The sequence below is a fragment of the Mesitornis unicolor genome, unplaced genomic scaffold, assembly GCF_000695765.1.
Source record: "Mesitornis unicolor isolate BGI_N332 unplaced genomic scaffold, ASM69576v1 scaffold152, whole genome shotgun sequence".
Taxonomy (NCBI): domain Eukaryota; kingdom Metazoa; phylum Chordata; class Aves; order Mesitornithiformes; family Mesitornithidae; genus Mesitornis; species Mesitornis unicolor.
The window spans coordinates 53,335-68,607 of record NW_010166888.1 but is presented as its reverse complement, the minus strand read 5'-3'; the positions used below and the strand labels follow the sequence as shown (position 1 = coordinate 68,607).

At 38.6% G+C, this 15,273-nt stretch overlaps 1 protein-coding gene across 1 annotated transcript in view; it reads right to left on the bottom strand.

The window, feature by feature from the left end:
* Positions 1 to 15,273, bottom strand: part of MYH10 (myosin, heavy chain 10, non-muscle) — a gene marked incomplete at its 5' end in the record, with an annotated part of 86,183 nt that overhangs the window by 20,404 nt on the left and 50,506 nt on the right. The window contains 14 exons of the mRNA XM_010195095.1: positions 392 to 523; positions 606 to 714; positions 1,470 to 1,630; positions 1,728 to 1,797; positions 2,116 to 2,237; positions 2,509 to 2,702; positions 5,140 to 5,202; positions 6,264 to 6,378; positions 8,126 to 8,299; positions 10,061 to 10,234; positions 10,635 to 10,787; positions 11,229 to 11,347; positions 14,622 to 14,717; positions 15,015 to 15,158. Of these exons, the coding sequence (XP_010193397.1) occupies positions 392 to 523; positions 606 to 714; positions 1,470 to 1,630; positions 1,728 to 1,797; positions 2,116 to 2,237; positions 2,509 to 2,702; positions 5,140 to 5,202; positions 6,264 to 6,378; positions 8,126 to 8,299; positions 10,061 to 10,234; positions 10,635 to 10,787; positions 11,229 to 11,347; positions 14,622 to 14,717; positions 15,015 to 15,158 (1,826 nt within the window). The remainder of the gene's footprint in view (positions 1 to 391; positions 524 to 605; positions 715 to 1,469; positions 1,631 to 1,727; positions 1,798 to 2,115; positions 2,238 to 2,508; positions 2,703 to 5,139; positions 5,203 to 6,263; positions 6,379 to 8,125; positions 8,300 to 10,060; positions 10,235 to 10,634; positions 10,788 to 11,228; positions 11,348 to 14,621; positions 14,718 to 15,014; positions 15,159 to 15,273) is intronic.

Here is a 15,273-nt window from a genome sequence, read left to right as displayed (position 1 = left end):
CTCTTTCAGTTGTTCTTTAAATTGATAATGTTACTTATCAGTATAAATTAATTTTCAGTTTTGTTCACTAACTGTCATAATTGCTTCCCCATATATCAACCAGCGCATGTACACCACAGAAGTATCCCACCCTGAAAACACATTTGAAAAGGAAAATGATACTGCTACTAAAATTCTCTTATAAATCAAGATAGGCCAAAAAAATTGTTTAGTTTCATAACATGATGTTTCTGCACTCATGGAGGAATAGCTCATGCTATAACTTCCTATTCCAGGTTTTTTTTTTAGATTCATAGCACGTTTGCTCATAAATGTCTTCCCAGTGTGGATCCCTCACAGGATATAATGCAATATATATTCCACAGATCAAAAGCTGATCTTGGGCACAAACCTGTTGATATTTCCTTTCCATTTCTTCAAGTTCTGCCTCCACTTTTGTCTGTTTTTCTTTCACCTTCATTAGCTCCTCATCCTTGGCTTGAAGTTCTTCTTCTTGACGAGTGACCTGAAGAAGAGGCTTCACCTGCAAAGATTTGAAATGAATAAGTAAGAACCAGCATCTACCTATTTATAAAAGTCAAAGAAAGTGACAGAATATAACGAACCTTTGTGAAGACCCTCCACCACTGCCAGTGCCTAAGCTTTAAGTACGCAGCGCAATTCCTCTGCAGGATTTTCAGTGCACTCAGTTGCTGTTGTTTCTTTGCAAAGGCCCTGAAGACAGAAAGAGCAAAATATTTCACGCTAAATACAGCTAAACATCTGCCTGTGTTTTTAGGTTACTCAACTGCAGAATACGTGCAGGCCATCAACAGGATAATTATAAAGTTTCAGTGACTGCACCGACTTCACAGAGTCAGAGAATCATTAAGGTTGTAAGAGACCACTAAGATCAACTCCAACTGTCGACCTAACACCACCATCCCCACTAAACCATGTCCTGAAGTGCCACATCCATGTGCTTCTTGAACACCTTCAGGAATGGTGACCCCACAAGGTACCATTTTAAGTGCTCATTCCTTATACGAAGGGGCAGAGCAAGAGCTGTATTCATCATTTCCACAATAATTACAAGAGCTATTTGTTCTTACACTTAACTGACATTTTTCTTAAAAAGATAAAATTAGGATAGATTAAATGCTGAACTGTCTTTTAATTTCAAAAAAGCAGCTTTCCAGAGTATCTCTAAGAACTTCCAGTAGGGCAGAAAAGTTTTCTGCAGCCACTAGTTGTATTGTAAACAGCTACATGTGTCACAACAGGAAGATTAAGGAGATATTGCTATGGAATGAAGATATAAATTCTTATTATTATGTAAAAATTCACCTATTTACTCTGGATACAGCTAGTTTATCAGGCAACATGTTTCCTTAAGAAAATCTCTCCTGAAATGGAAGTTTTAATGCATAGCTCCTTATCAAAGAGACTTAAGATGACCACAAAAATTCAAACCATAAGAGCACACATACTTCCTAGCCAGGTATCCTCTACAGACTGCCTGGAAGAAGATGATAATGTCCGTGATCTTCAGATCTCGTTCCTCTTCTAAGTGTGCCAAGACACCAGCTCGGAAAAAGATCTTGCTCTGTCCAATTCTGTATAAGTTGGGGTCCAGCTCTAATGCTCTGATCTAGATGGATAAGCAAGCACATTGTTTTTACATCAAGGAAAGGACAATTTTTGTTTACTTTCCAATGTTTTAACAATATATAGGTACAAACACTTACCATACGCTCACAGGCTTGCTTACCATCCATAAAACCTTTTGGAATTGCATTGGGAGTAAGGATCTCATACCTTTAAGTCAAATAAAAAAACCAGCTTTACATTCAACAATAAGCTACATTATTATAAACCCGTAAAGCTATAGTCATCAAGTGCACAGCTAAGGAATTTCTCCAGAAAGTACTTCCAGAAGTGCATTTTAGATTAGTTTCCCCTTCCCTAGTGTCTTTAGAATAAACTCGTAATATTTAACTGCTTCAAGTTTAAACCACCTCAAGACCTCACACATTTTTGTATTTTCTTCCATTTGGGTTGTTTTTTTTGGTGTCTTCAATTATTCAACAAGGAACTTTATCTCCTAAAATCTTAACAGTCTGTTCCTGCAGTTACCTCTGTCTAAACTCCTGGAACACTATCCTGTTTGGAAATCCTTGTCGGCAAATCCTTATTCCTTCCAAAACACCGTTGCAACGAAGCTGATCTAGAACCAGATGTGGATCCAATTTTCCAGCCTGAACAAACAAAACAACCACGACTTTTAGTCTTTTAATTTGTATTAACGAAAAACCGTAGTTCAAGTTTTTCAAGCTACCCTCTACAAAACCAACTGTCAAAATAAGGGAATGTGTGGGGAATACTGAGGAGATATTTGATCAGTGTGAAAACTTTGTGAAACCCGGCTTCTGATTTCAAAAGGAAGACACAGCCAGCATACAGAACTTAAAATGCACGTAAAGACTTTGATGAAGAGAAAGAATTAGAGGAGTGGTCTGTGGTACATACCCTCTTTTCATGATTTGGAATGATGCAGCGAACAAAATTGGGATTAGTGTTTCGGAGCGTTGCCATCAGCTTGGTGAGAGATTCTTTGTACAGTTGGCCAACGGTACGAAACATGCCCTTCTTGGTCTTGTACGCAGAGCCAAAAGCTGTCTCTGTTATTCCAGTGACCTGATCCAGACCCACAATACGATCCACTGGGAAGGACAAGAGAAAATAATTAAGTGGACTTCAATATTTGTCAGGTGTAAAGACAGGCAGAAAGAGGAGCAACAGTGCAGCAGCAGAAGCTTTGTGGCACAAATGACAGAATATGCCATCAGTAGGCAAGGCAGTCAGCATGTACTGGGGACACTGGGCAGAAGCAGTGGAACCAAAAGCCACAAACTTATACAGCAGAATAGTGTAGCTTTAGTAAGTACAGACTGAAATATCCAGCTCTTTACTTGCAGTTCTACATGACTGGTAAAGACATTTTCTTTATTTTAAGTCAACTTTCAAGACATCAAAAGCTGCCTGGAAACTGGTAATTATTTGAACTCTTACAATGCAAAATATTTCCGAGTTGAACGTTTGGAATTAGACATTTGTGCATGTTTGGTTAAAATGAAGAGTCACTTACGGTAATTACATAGATTAAATCTGAGTTTCACTGAATATTCAAAAGTGTTTTGAAAGCACAACTATTTACAGAAAAGTTGGTAATAGTGTTATTTCAGTGACAAGAGGGAAAAAAGTATCTGCCAGACTTCTGCTAGTCTGCTATTTTGAAGAATTCTTCCAAGCTTTATATACAGCTGCAAAGACCTCCCTAGCCAAAAGACAAATCAGGAAAACTGCACATCAAAGAACTTCAAAGCAGTCGTAAAGCATCAGAATAGAGATTTTTCTTCCATTTTTTGAACGTTTTGGGTAAGGATCTCTATGGTTTCTTCTTCAGAAGCACAAATGAGCAATCTGACTGCCATAATTAAAACATTTAGGCAAAAAACCATGAATGTAATTACATGTGCATGTCAACAATTATTTAAATAGCTTGCTAAAAAAAATACACAGGTGGCTTAACACCTTAATAATAATAGTTGGCACTTCTCAGTACTGAGCAAATATACAACATATATCGGTTCTCCACGAAATCCAAGCTGATCAGCCAGAAACAAGCAACTATATGTAGGCTACAATTTAAATTTTGTGCAGTCATCTCCAAATTCATTCAAAACAAAGCAGAGGGAATTACACTTTACTACCAGAATGAATTTTGTATATGAGAAATAAGTGACAATATTATACTTCATATTTGTACTCAACTGGTGTTCAAAGGTCTATTAAAAAAAAGGAAAGTTAAAAGCAGAAAAATACAGGGCAATAAGTTTGAAAAATCACTTGTAAGTATTGCATGTAGCATACAGCAGAGCCCAGATCCTCCACACAGATTTGAACACAAGAATCTAAGTGGCTTATTAAAATTAGAAGAATAAGTAGGTGGTTTTTCATAAGATCATATCCCAAATATTTACTTTGAAGTAGAATTCAGTTCTAAACCAGAAATGGGATAGACGTTACTGTGAATTAGTCTTACAGAAAATGAACATAAAGGCTTGTAAATATAAAAACATGCACCCACCAGACACCACTAATGACTGGACACCACTCAGCTTTTCTTTGGCCACGTACTTTTAAAGAATTAGTGAATTTATCTGTTAATTATGCATCTGTCCTCCAACTATAATATGGTTATTTATATTTCAACGAGAATTATTAATGTAAAATGTAAGCTTTCCCTATAGGTTAAGAGCAGTCCTTGAACAGCATGACTGGACAACCATGCATTGGCTAAAGCCTCTGAGCTCAAGCCCTCCAGTAATGAAGTTAGGAAACACCATTAGCTTCCTCAAGTATGTGATATATCATGAGTAGGGGAACATAAACCCAAGACTGGAAGTCTGAAGGCACAACCTTCCCATACGTGTAAATCTAAACTTGGGGAGACAAACGGATAAGGAAGATGTCAGATAAAATATCTGAACTGTCTTCAAAAAGACACTCCAAATAACTGAATTTGTTGATTTATCGATACCTCAAAAATGTGTGCAGTTTCTACAAAAGGGAAGTATTGAAATTAAGAGGTTTTTAAATAAAAGAACAATTCCAACAAGTCTGGAAGAAGTTTATTTCACTTACGACTCCCACTACAACTGCAGCACTCATTCTGATACTTCAATACATTCATCAGCTCTCCTCCCAAAACATACATCCACGTTCTAAAACGTTCCAGAGTTTTGTCAATGTTGGACTGCAGAAAGAAGCTTGATAGTGTTACAAAGCTTATGCATTCTCTCAAATGCTTGGAGCTACCAGAATTATCACTTCAGAAGCAATTCTGCATCTCAACATGGTACTAGGAAGCAACAAACCTTTTTATCTGCAATGCTTAAATGCAATGCATAAAATAGAGATGCTATATGTATGCAGCAGCAACTGAATAGGTATGCACTCGGAGACCATTTGCTTGTGGAGGTATACCTAAGTTTAGCATGAAATGGAAAGTTCATGCAAGCCTACGAGCAAAAATGGTTTTCCTGTAGATACAACAGCCCTGCCTTTAGTAGGCCTACTGTTTTTACATCCATTCACCTGGTGGATCATGAAGACCAGTAATATTGTCATAGAAACAGGCTCTCTGAATATTCTGAATCTCTAATGCAGAGAAACAGCAAAAACAGAAAGACAGAAGAAGAGCAGATACACAAGACACTTCAGTTAGTATGCAGAACAGGTTTATCAATTGCAAACAGACTTAACTGTGCTACAAAAGCAATTAGGCCACAACATATCCCATGCACATTTCAATTATCTGTGGAAGCAAGTTTTGCATATTTGGACCAAAACACTTTGGCTTCTGTGCGTGTACTCAGAAGGAGCAGATCCCCAACCAAAAAGTTCTTTATATAGTCATTAAATCTGCTCTCTGTAGCTGAACAAAGTAAGAGGGAAACTCAGTATTAACCGACAGTGCCATCTGTATCATAAGCTTAATTTCCTCCTCGAGTAAGAAACTACAGGATTTATACACTGTGACACGTAAATATACTCTAGTAAATATACACTGTGATGTTAAAAACTAGAATAGAAAAGTCCCTGGCAGGTATTTATTCGGTTCCTTCTGCTTCTTGGAGCACTTTAGTGAAAATGTTGATAAATACTTCAAGTTGATGTACAGCTAAACTAGCTAAACAACAGTGTACAGTTAAAATAGGAATGCATTTAATTTCATTTTAATATGCAATATCTAAGCACTAGGATGGCTGTTACTGAGTTTTATTCTAGGAGATGCAGATTTCCAGGACATTACTCACCACTACACATGAAACAACTGTGCTGGTGTTCACATGAGGCAACATTTTACTAACAGCAAGAATCACTACAGTCATTTACATTCAGGACTCCACTGAACTAAGTTTTGGACAAGATTCTACATGAAATTTGACACAAGGTAACAAGTAGAAAGTGAATATCAATTCCAATAATGAACATGAGAAGCAGCTACTCAGAAATGGTACATGTGCAAGAGACCATAGGTGCAACCCAGCTTCCCTGTTGTACTTTTGGTGCTAAACAATAGAGAAAATGTGTTCACATTTAACGTGTAGAGAGGGAGGGGGAGGAGGGAACAGGCACCATCACCACCCCGCTCCAACCAAAACCTCATCCAGCAAGGTGAAATTGCTAACTTGTGTGCTCAGAGCATGATCTCTTACCATCCTTCCAAAGCTCTGCAACAAATTTGTCAGAAGACTGGTGCAAGAGCGTAGCCACGTTGTCGTTCAGGGGGTCCATGTTCTTCATCAACCACTCATCTGCCTTGTAGTCCACCTGTAGAGCAGCCAAGTTGCACAGATCAGACAGACTGCCCTGCTGCAGGGTTCAATTCACCAGCTTCAAATAAAGCTTTCAGAAAGTTTTCCTCCTATTCTCTTCTTGCAGTTTGCTCGCTGTGAGTTTGTTGTGCCTCCAAGTACCACAAAAAAATTTCTTGTTCCAAATACCACGAAAAATTATTTTTCTTTTGAAAGAGTAAATGGGAGCTTTCTTAAAATTTAGCAATCTGACTTCTTGCTTACTAATAGCTGGTATGCATTTTCAGCCTAGTGTTATTGCCAAAACAAAGGTTCACTGTGAAGATGTACAAACAACTTTAGCATAGATCCTAATTACTTTATCTAAATTACTAGAGAGTAAATTAAGAATGTGCTGCAGCATGAATTTTTAAAATTTCACTGTAACAATTAAACACTTTGTTCTACAAAGAAAACAAACAAAGCTCTTATCTTTAAAGAGCCAATTCTGTGGTTCACAATTAAACTATTGCTCAGCAGTTGAAAACTCAGTGCTACCAACATGGGCTTCATCCCAAACCAAAAGAGAGCCCTAAAATTCCCCAAGTCCAACAAAACCTCTGTACAGACTAGCATGTTTTTGCTTCAACCTAACTGAGCATTTTCTATTTTTAAATAAGGGCTTTGGAAGGAAAGCCACATTTAAATGCTGCCAGCATCCAAACCTCAATCAGATTATCTTAGTACTTCTTGCAGAAAAAGTTAGCTCACAAACAATTCCAGTTTTGAGGGAATACACATTCTGATAAAAAACTGAAAAATGCCTTCTATCCGAGGAAGATATGCAGTGTCTGTATTCCAGAAATGCCCACTCGGTTTGGCAGAAGTAAACCATTCTTCAGAACAGCCACTTCCTACTAGTCAGGCACCAAGCTGTTATACTCCATTTTCATTACCTACAGGTAACCCACCGTTAACTGCAGTAACAGTGATGATTTCATTATTTCTAAGTAATCATTTTAAATATTGATACAATAAAATGTATAATTTCTTTATTTCACTTTTTGCTACAATTACGTATTTGGCACTACTGACATCAACAACTAATCAATCCATTAGTACTTTAAATGAAAAATTAAAGGGTAGCTCTTAATCACTGGCACAGCCTGTTTCTTCCCAAAATCAGGGCAAAAACTGGTACTAAAATTAAGTTTTAACTACTTATGAAGCTAATTACATAGCATGGCCCTGTAGAACAGCCCCGGTGATCACAAAGGTTCCACAAAGTACAAGAACTGCAGTTATTTCACGCATCTGTTCACATGCACCTGAGCTCTGTCCCCCTCAGCAGGAGACTAAAGACTGAACTAACAGTAAAAATGAGAAGGTATCGGCTTACCTACGAAAGGGGACATACAAAAAAAGTCTTATGTGAACTGAGGAGATAAAGTGAGGGTGGTACTGACACAGCCCTACTTCAAGCACTACCATCAACTTACAAACACAGATATTCACAATTCAGTGAAGTCCTGAAGAAACACTCACCTGTAAGACCTGACAACAAAATTCAAGGAAAATGAAATATTTGCTTAATTTAAAATTAATTGACATTTTTCAGTTCTGCCTACTTGGTAACAAGTTCCATCAGAGCTCTCCTGAATATGTTCCAAAAAATTAAATGAGGTCACCCTCCTGCACAACTGTTTCTAAATTTGGTAACTGTACTGCATAGAACTTTCCCCAGACCAACATTTCGAACCACGTACTTAACATTTAACCCTTACCTTCCCTGCATAGTGAATAATGCAGAAGTCTGCTTTGTCCTTTAGCTGTCTTGGCTTTTGGAACTTGGAGTGGGTTCCTTGTTCCTGGACCAATTTTTCCACAAATGTCTTGTCAGTAGCTTTAGGGAACCAGCACTCTTCATCCAGTAGTGCTAACACACCAGGGGGATTTGCCTGAAATTCAGTTGTATTTAATCTGTGTTAATATTTAGTACAGATATTTATTTAAATTTTAATATTTGAAACACACCACTGAATGCCACAGTAAGAAGTTGTCTAAACTGATTAAAACTTGATTTAAGTTAAAACAAGCTGTGAGGGAGCCCGGTTCAATGAAGGACATTATGACTGGTTAAAACAAATTCATTCCAATGTATCTGGAGCCAGACATGAGTGACCTGATCCAGTGCTGCCCGGAGCCGTGCTTTGAGCAGGGACTGGAATAGCTGACCTCCAGAGTTACCTTCCAAACATTTCTGTGACACGGACGTACACAGCAGCTCATCCGCATTTCCACAGTAGTTAATGTCATGCTTTAATGTGGGCTAAACTCAAGACAATTATCCCTCCCAGCCACCCGATACGACTGTGGCAGCCACAGACCCTCCCCGTGCCAAGCCCTGGGTTGATATCCAGCAGCAGAATCCAAACAGATTCAGCAGGCTTAACTTGAGCAGCCGGCACAGTTTTATACACTCCCTCTCTTTCCGTACAATTTAAGTGCTCCATTTGAAGGCTTGTTTATTCTTAAAATGAAGCAGGGAACAACCAATGTCTGTATTTTACAGCTGTAGAATTGTTTGACAGGATCATTTTCCTCAGAGAGGACAGACTGATGTACACAGGAAAGCAATGGGAAAAAGAATAGGTTCATAATTATTTATACTTAAAAAGTTTCTGGTTAATGTGAAGTTCACAATTTTGAAGACAAATGTTTCTATGTGCCTACTACACAGCATCACATTTACAGAACAATTATGAATGACAACTGCTACTGACATCTGCTTTTCAAACAAACAAAAAAAATAATCAAGTAATCTGACGCATTTTAGGGTATTCACCTAAACATCTGCACACTGAAAGCATCCACACTTACCCCCTCAGGCTTTTTGGCAGAGGTTTTGCATTCCAAGGAGGCAGAACTTTCTGGTGTTTCACACACAAAGTGCAAACCTTTGATAACTGAAACAAGATTTCCCTTTTCCTTAAGAACAGCAATGTGGCTCATGGGCTTTTCTGCTCTTCAGGATGCAGAGCATCACTGGCAGCTTATGTGTATTCTAGAATATACACCCAGAAATGTAGAGAGCAGTAACTGTAACGCCCTAGGTTTTATTTAGAAGGTCATAAAATAATTTTGGCTGCACAGTTCTGAGGTGTGAAGAATGATAACTTTCAGGAATGATGACCTTTGCTCTCCCCCAACTCCTCCTCCTGCTCTTTGAAGCCCTCTTCAGCTTCCATATATTAAGCAACCAGAAGAATATTTTATAAAGCACAGTGATTTGGACCATCTTCAAGATGCTGATTTCCTATTCACAAGGCAGATTTACGGAGGAAACTCTACTAAATGAAGTTTCAAGTATTTTGCTATTGATCTCAAAGAAAAAAAAATATAAGGCCATGGCATTGCTTAATATGAAAGTGACAGGACTAATGAGTTCAATAGTAATGGGGGGAAAAAGAGAAGAGTAGAAAAGTAGTAGCTTAATATCTTTAGCTCAGCGTTCTACCCTAACATCAGGGCAAAATCCCATAAGGATAAAGCCTTTTACTAATAGATAATATTTTAGAATTTGGATTGCACCCTTCATGTTAATTCACTCTTTGTGACACTTCCGCAAGAAATCTCTGTACAGTCCTACAATTAACAGACAGTAAAAGACAATAAATGGAACCTTTCCTCCTTAGAGCATTATTAAGGCACAAACTTACAGGTCTTTCAATTAAGTCGATGCAAGGCTGCAGATCCAGTCCAAAGTCAATGAAATTCCACTCTATACCCTCTCGCTGGTACTCCTCTTGCTCCAGGATAAACATTGTGTGGTTAAATAACTGCTGAAGCTTCTCATTGGTGTAGTTAATGCAGAGTTGCTCAAAGGAGTTCAACTACAAAAATAACATTAGTAAGCAAGAATAACTCAGTTATGGGATTTATCACATATCTGGAAGTCAAAAAATTCGGCCATACAAGGAAATTCCCCAAATCTCTGCAACACTCAAATATATTGTAAAGAAAATTGGAAAATGCATTATTCAAATCTCTTATGTGCTCTTTTACATATAATAATAATGCATACAAGAAAAGCAATCACATATAAAAGAACGATTTAGACTAAAGTATGGCTTTTTGGCACTGTAATTTAGGGTTGTCAAAGCATTTGCATTCTACAAAACACAGCCCTCCCGCAGCCTTGGAACATGCATGCATTAAATGACTTTACACTTAATCCTGAACACACATTAACAGGGAAAAGAAAAAAAGTCTGATTGGAGTTGTTTGAAGTACCTCAAAGATTTCAAATCCAGCAATATCCAGAATTCCAATAAAAGACGCTCCCTGTCGCTTGGTCCTGTCCAAAGCTTTATTAATGCGGTGAACAAGCCAGCGGAAGAGGCGTTCATAGGTGGCCTTTGCCAAAGCTTCCACTGCAAAGTCTGCCTGAAAATCCAGACAGGAAAATTTATTTGCCTTGGAGAAGTCATCAAAAGAACATGGACATGGATGTTATTACAAGTAACTAAGTAACAGAAGAAGTTTAGTGGAGTTAATACCACTGAGGAATCAAAACAAGCAGCAGAAACAGTAAGCAGTTTGATTAATGTTATGAAAAATTTGTTTTTAAACTGTTCCATAAAAAACCCAAAAGTTCGCTGTGCATTTGATATATACAACAACGACATTAAAGGATGAAACCAGCAGAAGGTCAAGGAAAGGGAAAGGTTTCTTCTATTCTACCACTAATTCTTACCATATAAGAACATTTAATAAGTAAGCTTAAAAAAAGCCAGTGGCAGCACACACTTCACTCCAATTTTCTTTATTCAGAGCTAATCAGGATGAGGTACGTTTGCACTTCATCTTCAAAGCACCAGAACTTACTTGTTCTTTGGTCTGGGCTTTCTGAACGTAGTCTCTGCCCACTTTGATGCGTGGTGTCAGGATGGCCCGCGTGAACTCCATCACGTTCATTCCCAGTAGATGGCAGAGTTTCTGTGCGACTGGAGGCAAAAGAAGTCATAAATGGAAGCACTTAAATCCTCCACAGCAGTTAGCAACATGGCTGAAACAAGCTACTGACAAAGGCTGTCATGTGCCAGCTTAAAAATTGAGCTGCCGTCCAAAATCGCAGCCAGGGAGGTGCACTTCTGTCCTGCCGACAGACCTACCCCAGCCCCTGGCCCACGTCCGTGGGGCCTCCATCTCAACAGCTGAGAGAAGCCTCTACAAAGGTACACCAGCGAGTATGCTACTGAATTTCCTTAGGGGAGTGTGGAAAACACTGGATTTCATGAAACCACAGGGAAGTCACGTAACAGTCCATCAGCCCACGTACAAGCGCTCATTTTACTATTTTAATAGGGAACGTTCATTTCTCCATCTCCAGAAATAAAAGCATAGCATGAGGCCATCACACATCAACTCTGTCATATTAAAGGTTCCTTGAACACTATTTCAATTCAGGCAGGTATGCCAGTGTAATGCTGCTATTACAGACTGTATCAAAATACATTGTTTAAACTATTTAAAACATGGTTTTGTAACACTTTATCCAGAACAACAGTGCAAGCGCACTTTCTTTAGACAGCATGAGCTCTCCTGATGTCATGTTCATTATTGGAAATAACGCATTATACCCACACCATCATGACATATTCTTGCTGCCTTTTTCTAAATACATTTTCCAGTAGGTTAGGTGTTTATGATTCCATACTTCTAAAAATGAAAGTGACGCTAAAGGTATTTTTAGGCCCGGGTAAGCAGTGCCCTTTAGCAGGAAGCCCTCCACACTCTCCAGTATTTTAACTCCTTATTTTTGGAATCTGACAGCTCCTTGTTTTACTGTCAAAATGAAAAAAGCTATTTAAACAAACTGACACTGAAAAAGAGATTTTAACACAATATATGAGCTCCCTCTGCATTTTTTGCTCTGGCATTAAAAGCGCTACTACTTGGTCTCAATGTTGAGATTCTCTGCCTGGCCATATACTCATTAGAAGCAATCATGAATCAACACACAATCAGTGAAATTAGGGTAGCGTCACAGATTGAACACTCCTTTCACTTCAGCTCCACAAAGGACCATTTCTGTGCTTCTTGTATAAAAATACACATCGATACACCAGGCAGAACTTACAACCCTAGGTGTCAAGTGCTGTCAGGATCTTTAAAAACCCAAGAGCTTGAAAAGATTAAGTAGCCATGAGCATCAGCTTGGTACTGTGGCAAATGGATACTATATAAAGGCTATTACACTTCTAAGGGAGGAGAAGGTTTGTAATGAACTATGGCTTAGGTAACAAGAGCAATAAGCCATAGCAGAGGTGATACTAAAAATCACATCCCATTCAGACACTGAAGGAGGCTGTAGCCAGCAATGCAGAGGTTTGACTGAAGGAAATAAAACCATTTTCAAGTCAAAGCCCTGTCACTTCTGAGGGTAGGACTGGCTCACGCTATTTCAGCTTGAGCAATCTTGTACTTGAAAATACATAATTCACCTTGTTTGCTCACGACTGAGGAAGGTCCATTTAAAAGGTGTGACTGTAGAAAGCCCTGACTATCCCGATTCATATTTTATTACTATTAGGCTTTGGATACAAAATTCTGAATTATTATAAAGCAAAGATACTGCAAAAGCTTCTTCCAGATCTGGTGAGCATGAAACTGTTCTCTAAATACAGCTTCTCCTTCCCCTTCATCCATGAAGACTGTATGGCTTTCTTGCCACCTCTTGTATCTATACTTGAAGTTGCTGGTTTTTTATCTATATTTATTATCTATAAGGTAGAATTTGCTTTCCATATCATTTGAATAGGTTCACATCTCCACTACCCACACATATTCTTTCCCCATCTATGGAGACATTAACCTGACCTGGTGCAGCCATGTGCCTCCAAAGGAGGGGAATCGCTATCAAGACACTTATTTTTCTGGAGGATGCTAGGGAAACCCATTACAGCGAGACACAACAATACAGATGACCAAAAAGGAGATATTAGTTTCATTCAGTGTCTTCAGAAAGATAGAATAACAAAGATCACATAATCAAATAAAGTAATTTTTAAATACAAGAGAACAGATACACACTTTAACGATGATCTGAGCTTTTCAGCAGCTTTGCGTTATAGTTCAGAATTTTGCATCCAGTATTATAAATATCCATTGGTATCAATACATTTATATCAAATATTATAATTCAAGCATTTCTGTCCAGAAAACAATGGTAATACAATAAAAGCCAAGATAGCCAGGAAGTAAGAAGCATCTGTAGCTTTCTCCATCACACCTTCTAAATGGGCAATTACTCAGTTGAGTTGTCTAAGCTGGCACTAAAAGCCCAAAAAACCTAATCCCTCCCCTAACCCTGTTTCCTCACTGCAAAACTAAAAGTGCCAACTGCCAGCCAAATATCAAGTCAATGACTATTGAACTCTAATCCACACCTGCTTGCTGGCACATTTTGGGCAGGAGGCCACCGCCCCAAGAAATGACAAAAGTTTTGGCCACTGCTGTGCATGTGGGCTGCTTGCAATTTAGGACAATTACGAAATGAGATACAGACAAGACTCTGAGTCGTGCGTATGCAGCAGGTCCTGGGAATGATGGTTCCTACTGCTCTTTTCACTAAAGACAGTTCTCAGAGCAGACTTTCCATGAGATCATTTAAAAATCTGGTACTGAAGTACTACAGTAAAAGCTCGAGACCTGTTTCAGCAGCTATCTTTTTTGTGAAGCAAGATCCACCTCAAACTGCTGATCGCTTTGCAGGTACTACCTGATCAATTAAATCTTAGTCACACTACCATGCCACTTCAGAAATCAATTTTTTCTAAACGCAGCATTCTTATGTGCAGTCATTTCACTATGGAAGTTGTGCTTGGCTCCAGGGCTCTTTTCATTGGCAACAAAACTGCTGTCAAGAACCAAAGAAAACAAACTGATTTAAGCAGGCACTTTTTTCTAGTGCTTAAGTCTTTGTAGATCGCAATAAACAAGACTACAACTGAAATACTCGTTCAAAGTTTAGAAGCTATGCAAACACCATAAATTCTGTTGATGGATACTTAAATTTGTCTGCATTACGAGAATGGAAGAGTTTTAATAATTGCCCGTTGGCTACTACCACACCAGTCACGGCCCCTTTTTGGCACAGAGCGCTACCAAGGAGGCTCAGAAGAGTGCTCCGTACTTTTGAAGACATGCACTAAACAAACTGCAGGAAGCAAACTACAGCTCAAGTTAAAGGAAGCGACACAAACACAATCAACTTACCAGTGTTCTCTGGCATGGAAGCTTGATCGGTATTTCTCTCCTTCTTAAAGGAAATATTTCCGAACTGTAGGACTGAAGACACCACTTTCAGCATCGCTGTGTTAACAGAAGACATATGCAACAGTTTAATTGGGCTCAGCTTAACAAATCTTTCTTCTGTTACTTGGACCACTTTCCTTCCAAATTCAGTGTATCATTCAGAAAGGAAATTAAGTTTGTACTGTACTTTTTGGGCAAATGGCTTTAATTCAACTCTAGCTCACGTTAAGAAAACATTCGCCGCAGGCTGTCAAGGCACTGAAACAAAATTAAACTTGGTGACACTAAATTAGCAACTGTGCACGTGTGCGCGCAAGAGAAAGCTTTAAAAATCCAGAAGGCTCAGTAACTTACACAAGATCTCATCGTGTGAAAATCCCATGATATGCATGGCTTCCATAGTCTCCTGAAAGTTATCCTTGTCTTGTTGCCCAGGGATGGGGATGTAGCCATTAGATAGAAATCTGTAATTGTTAAATCCTTCAAGCAGCAAGTCAGCTGTATTGGAGGGAAGCGGAAGAGACAGAAAAATAAGCTAGAGGAACGCTGTTCACACCCACTTGTCCTCTGTTCTCACTAAATGCGCAAACTATGCTGTATTAAATCAGTTCCT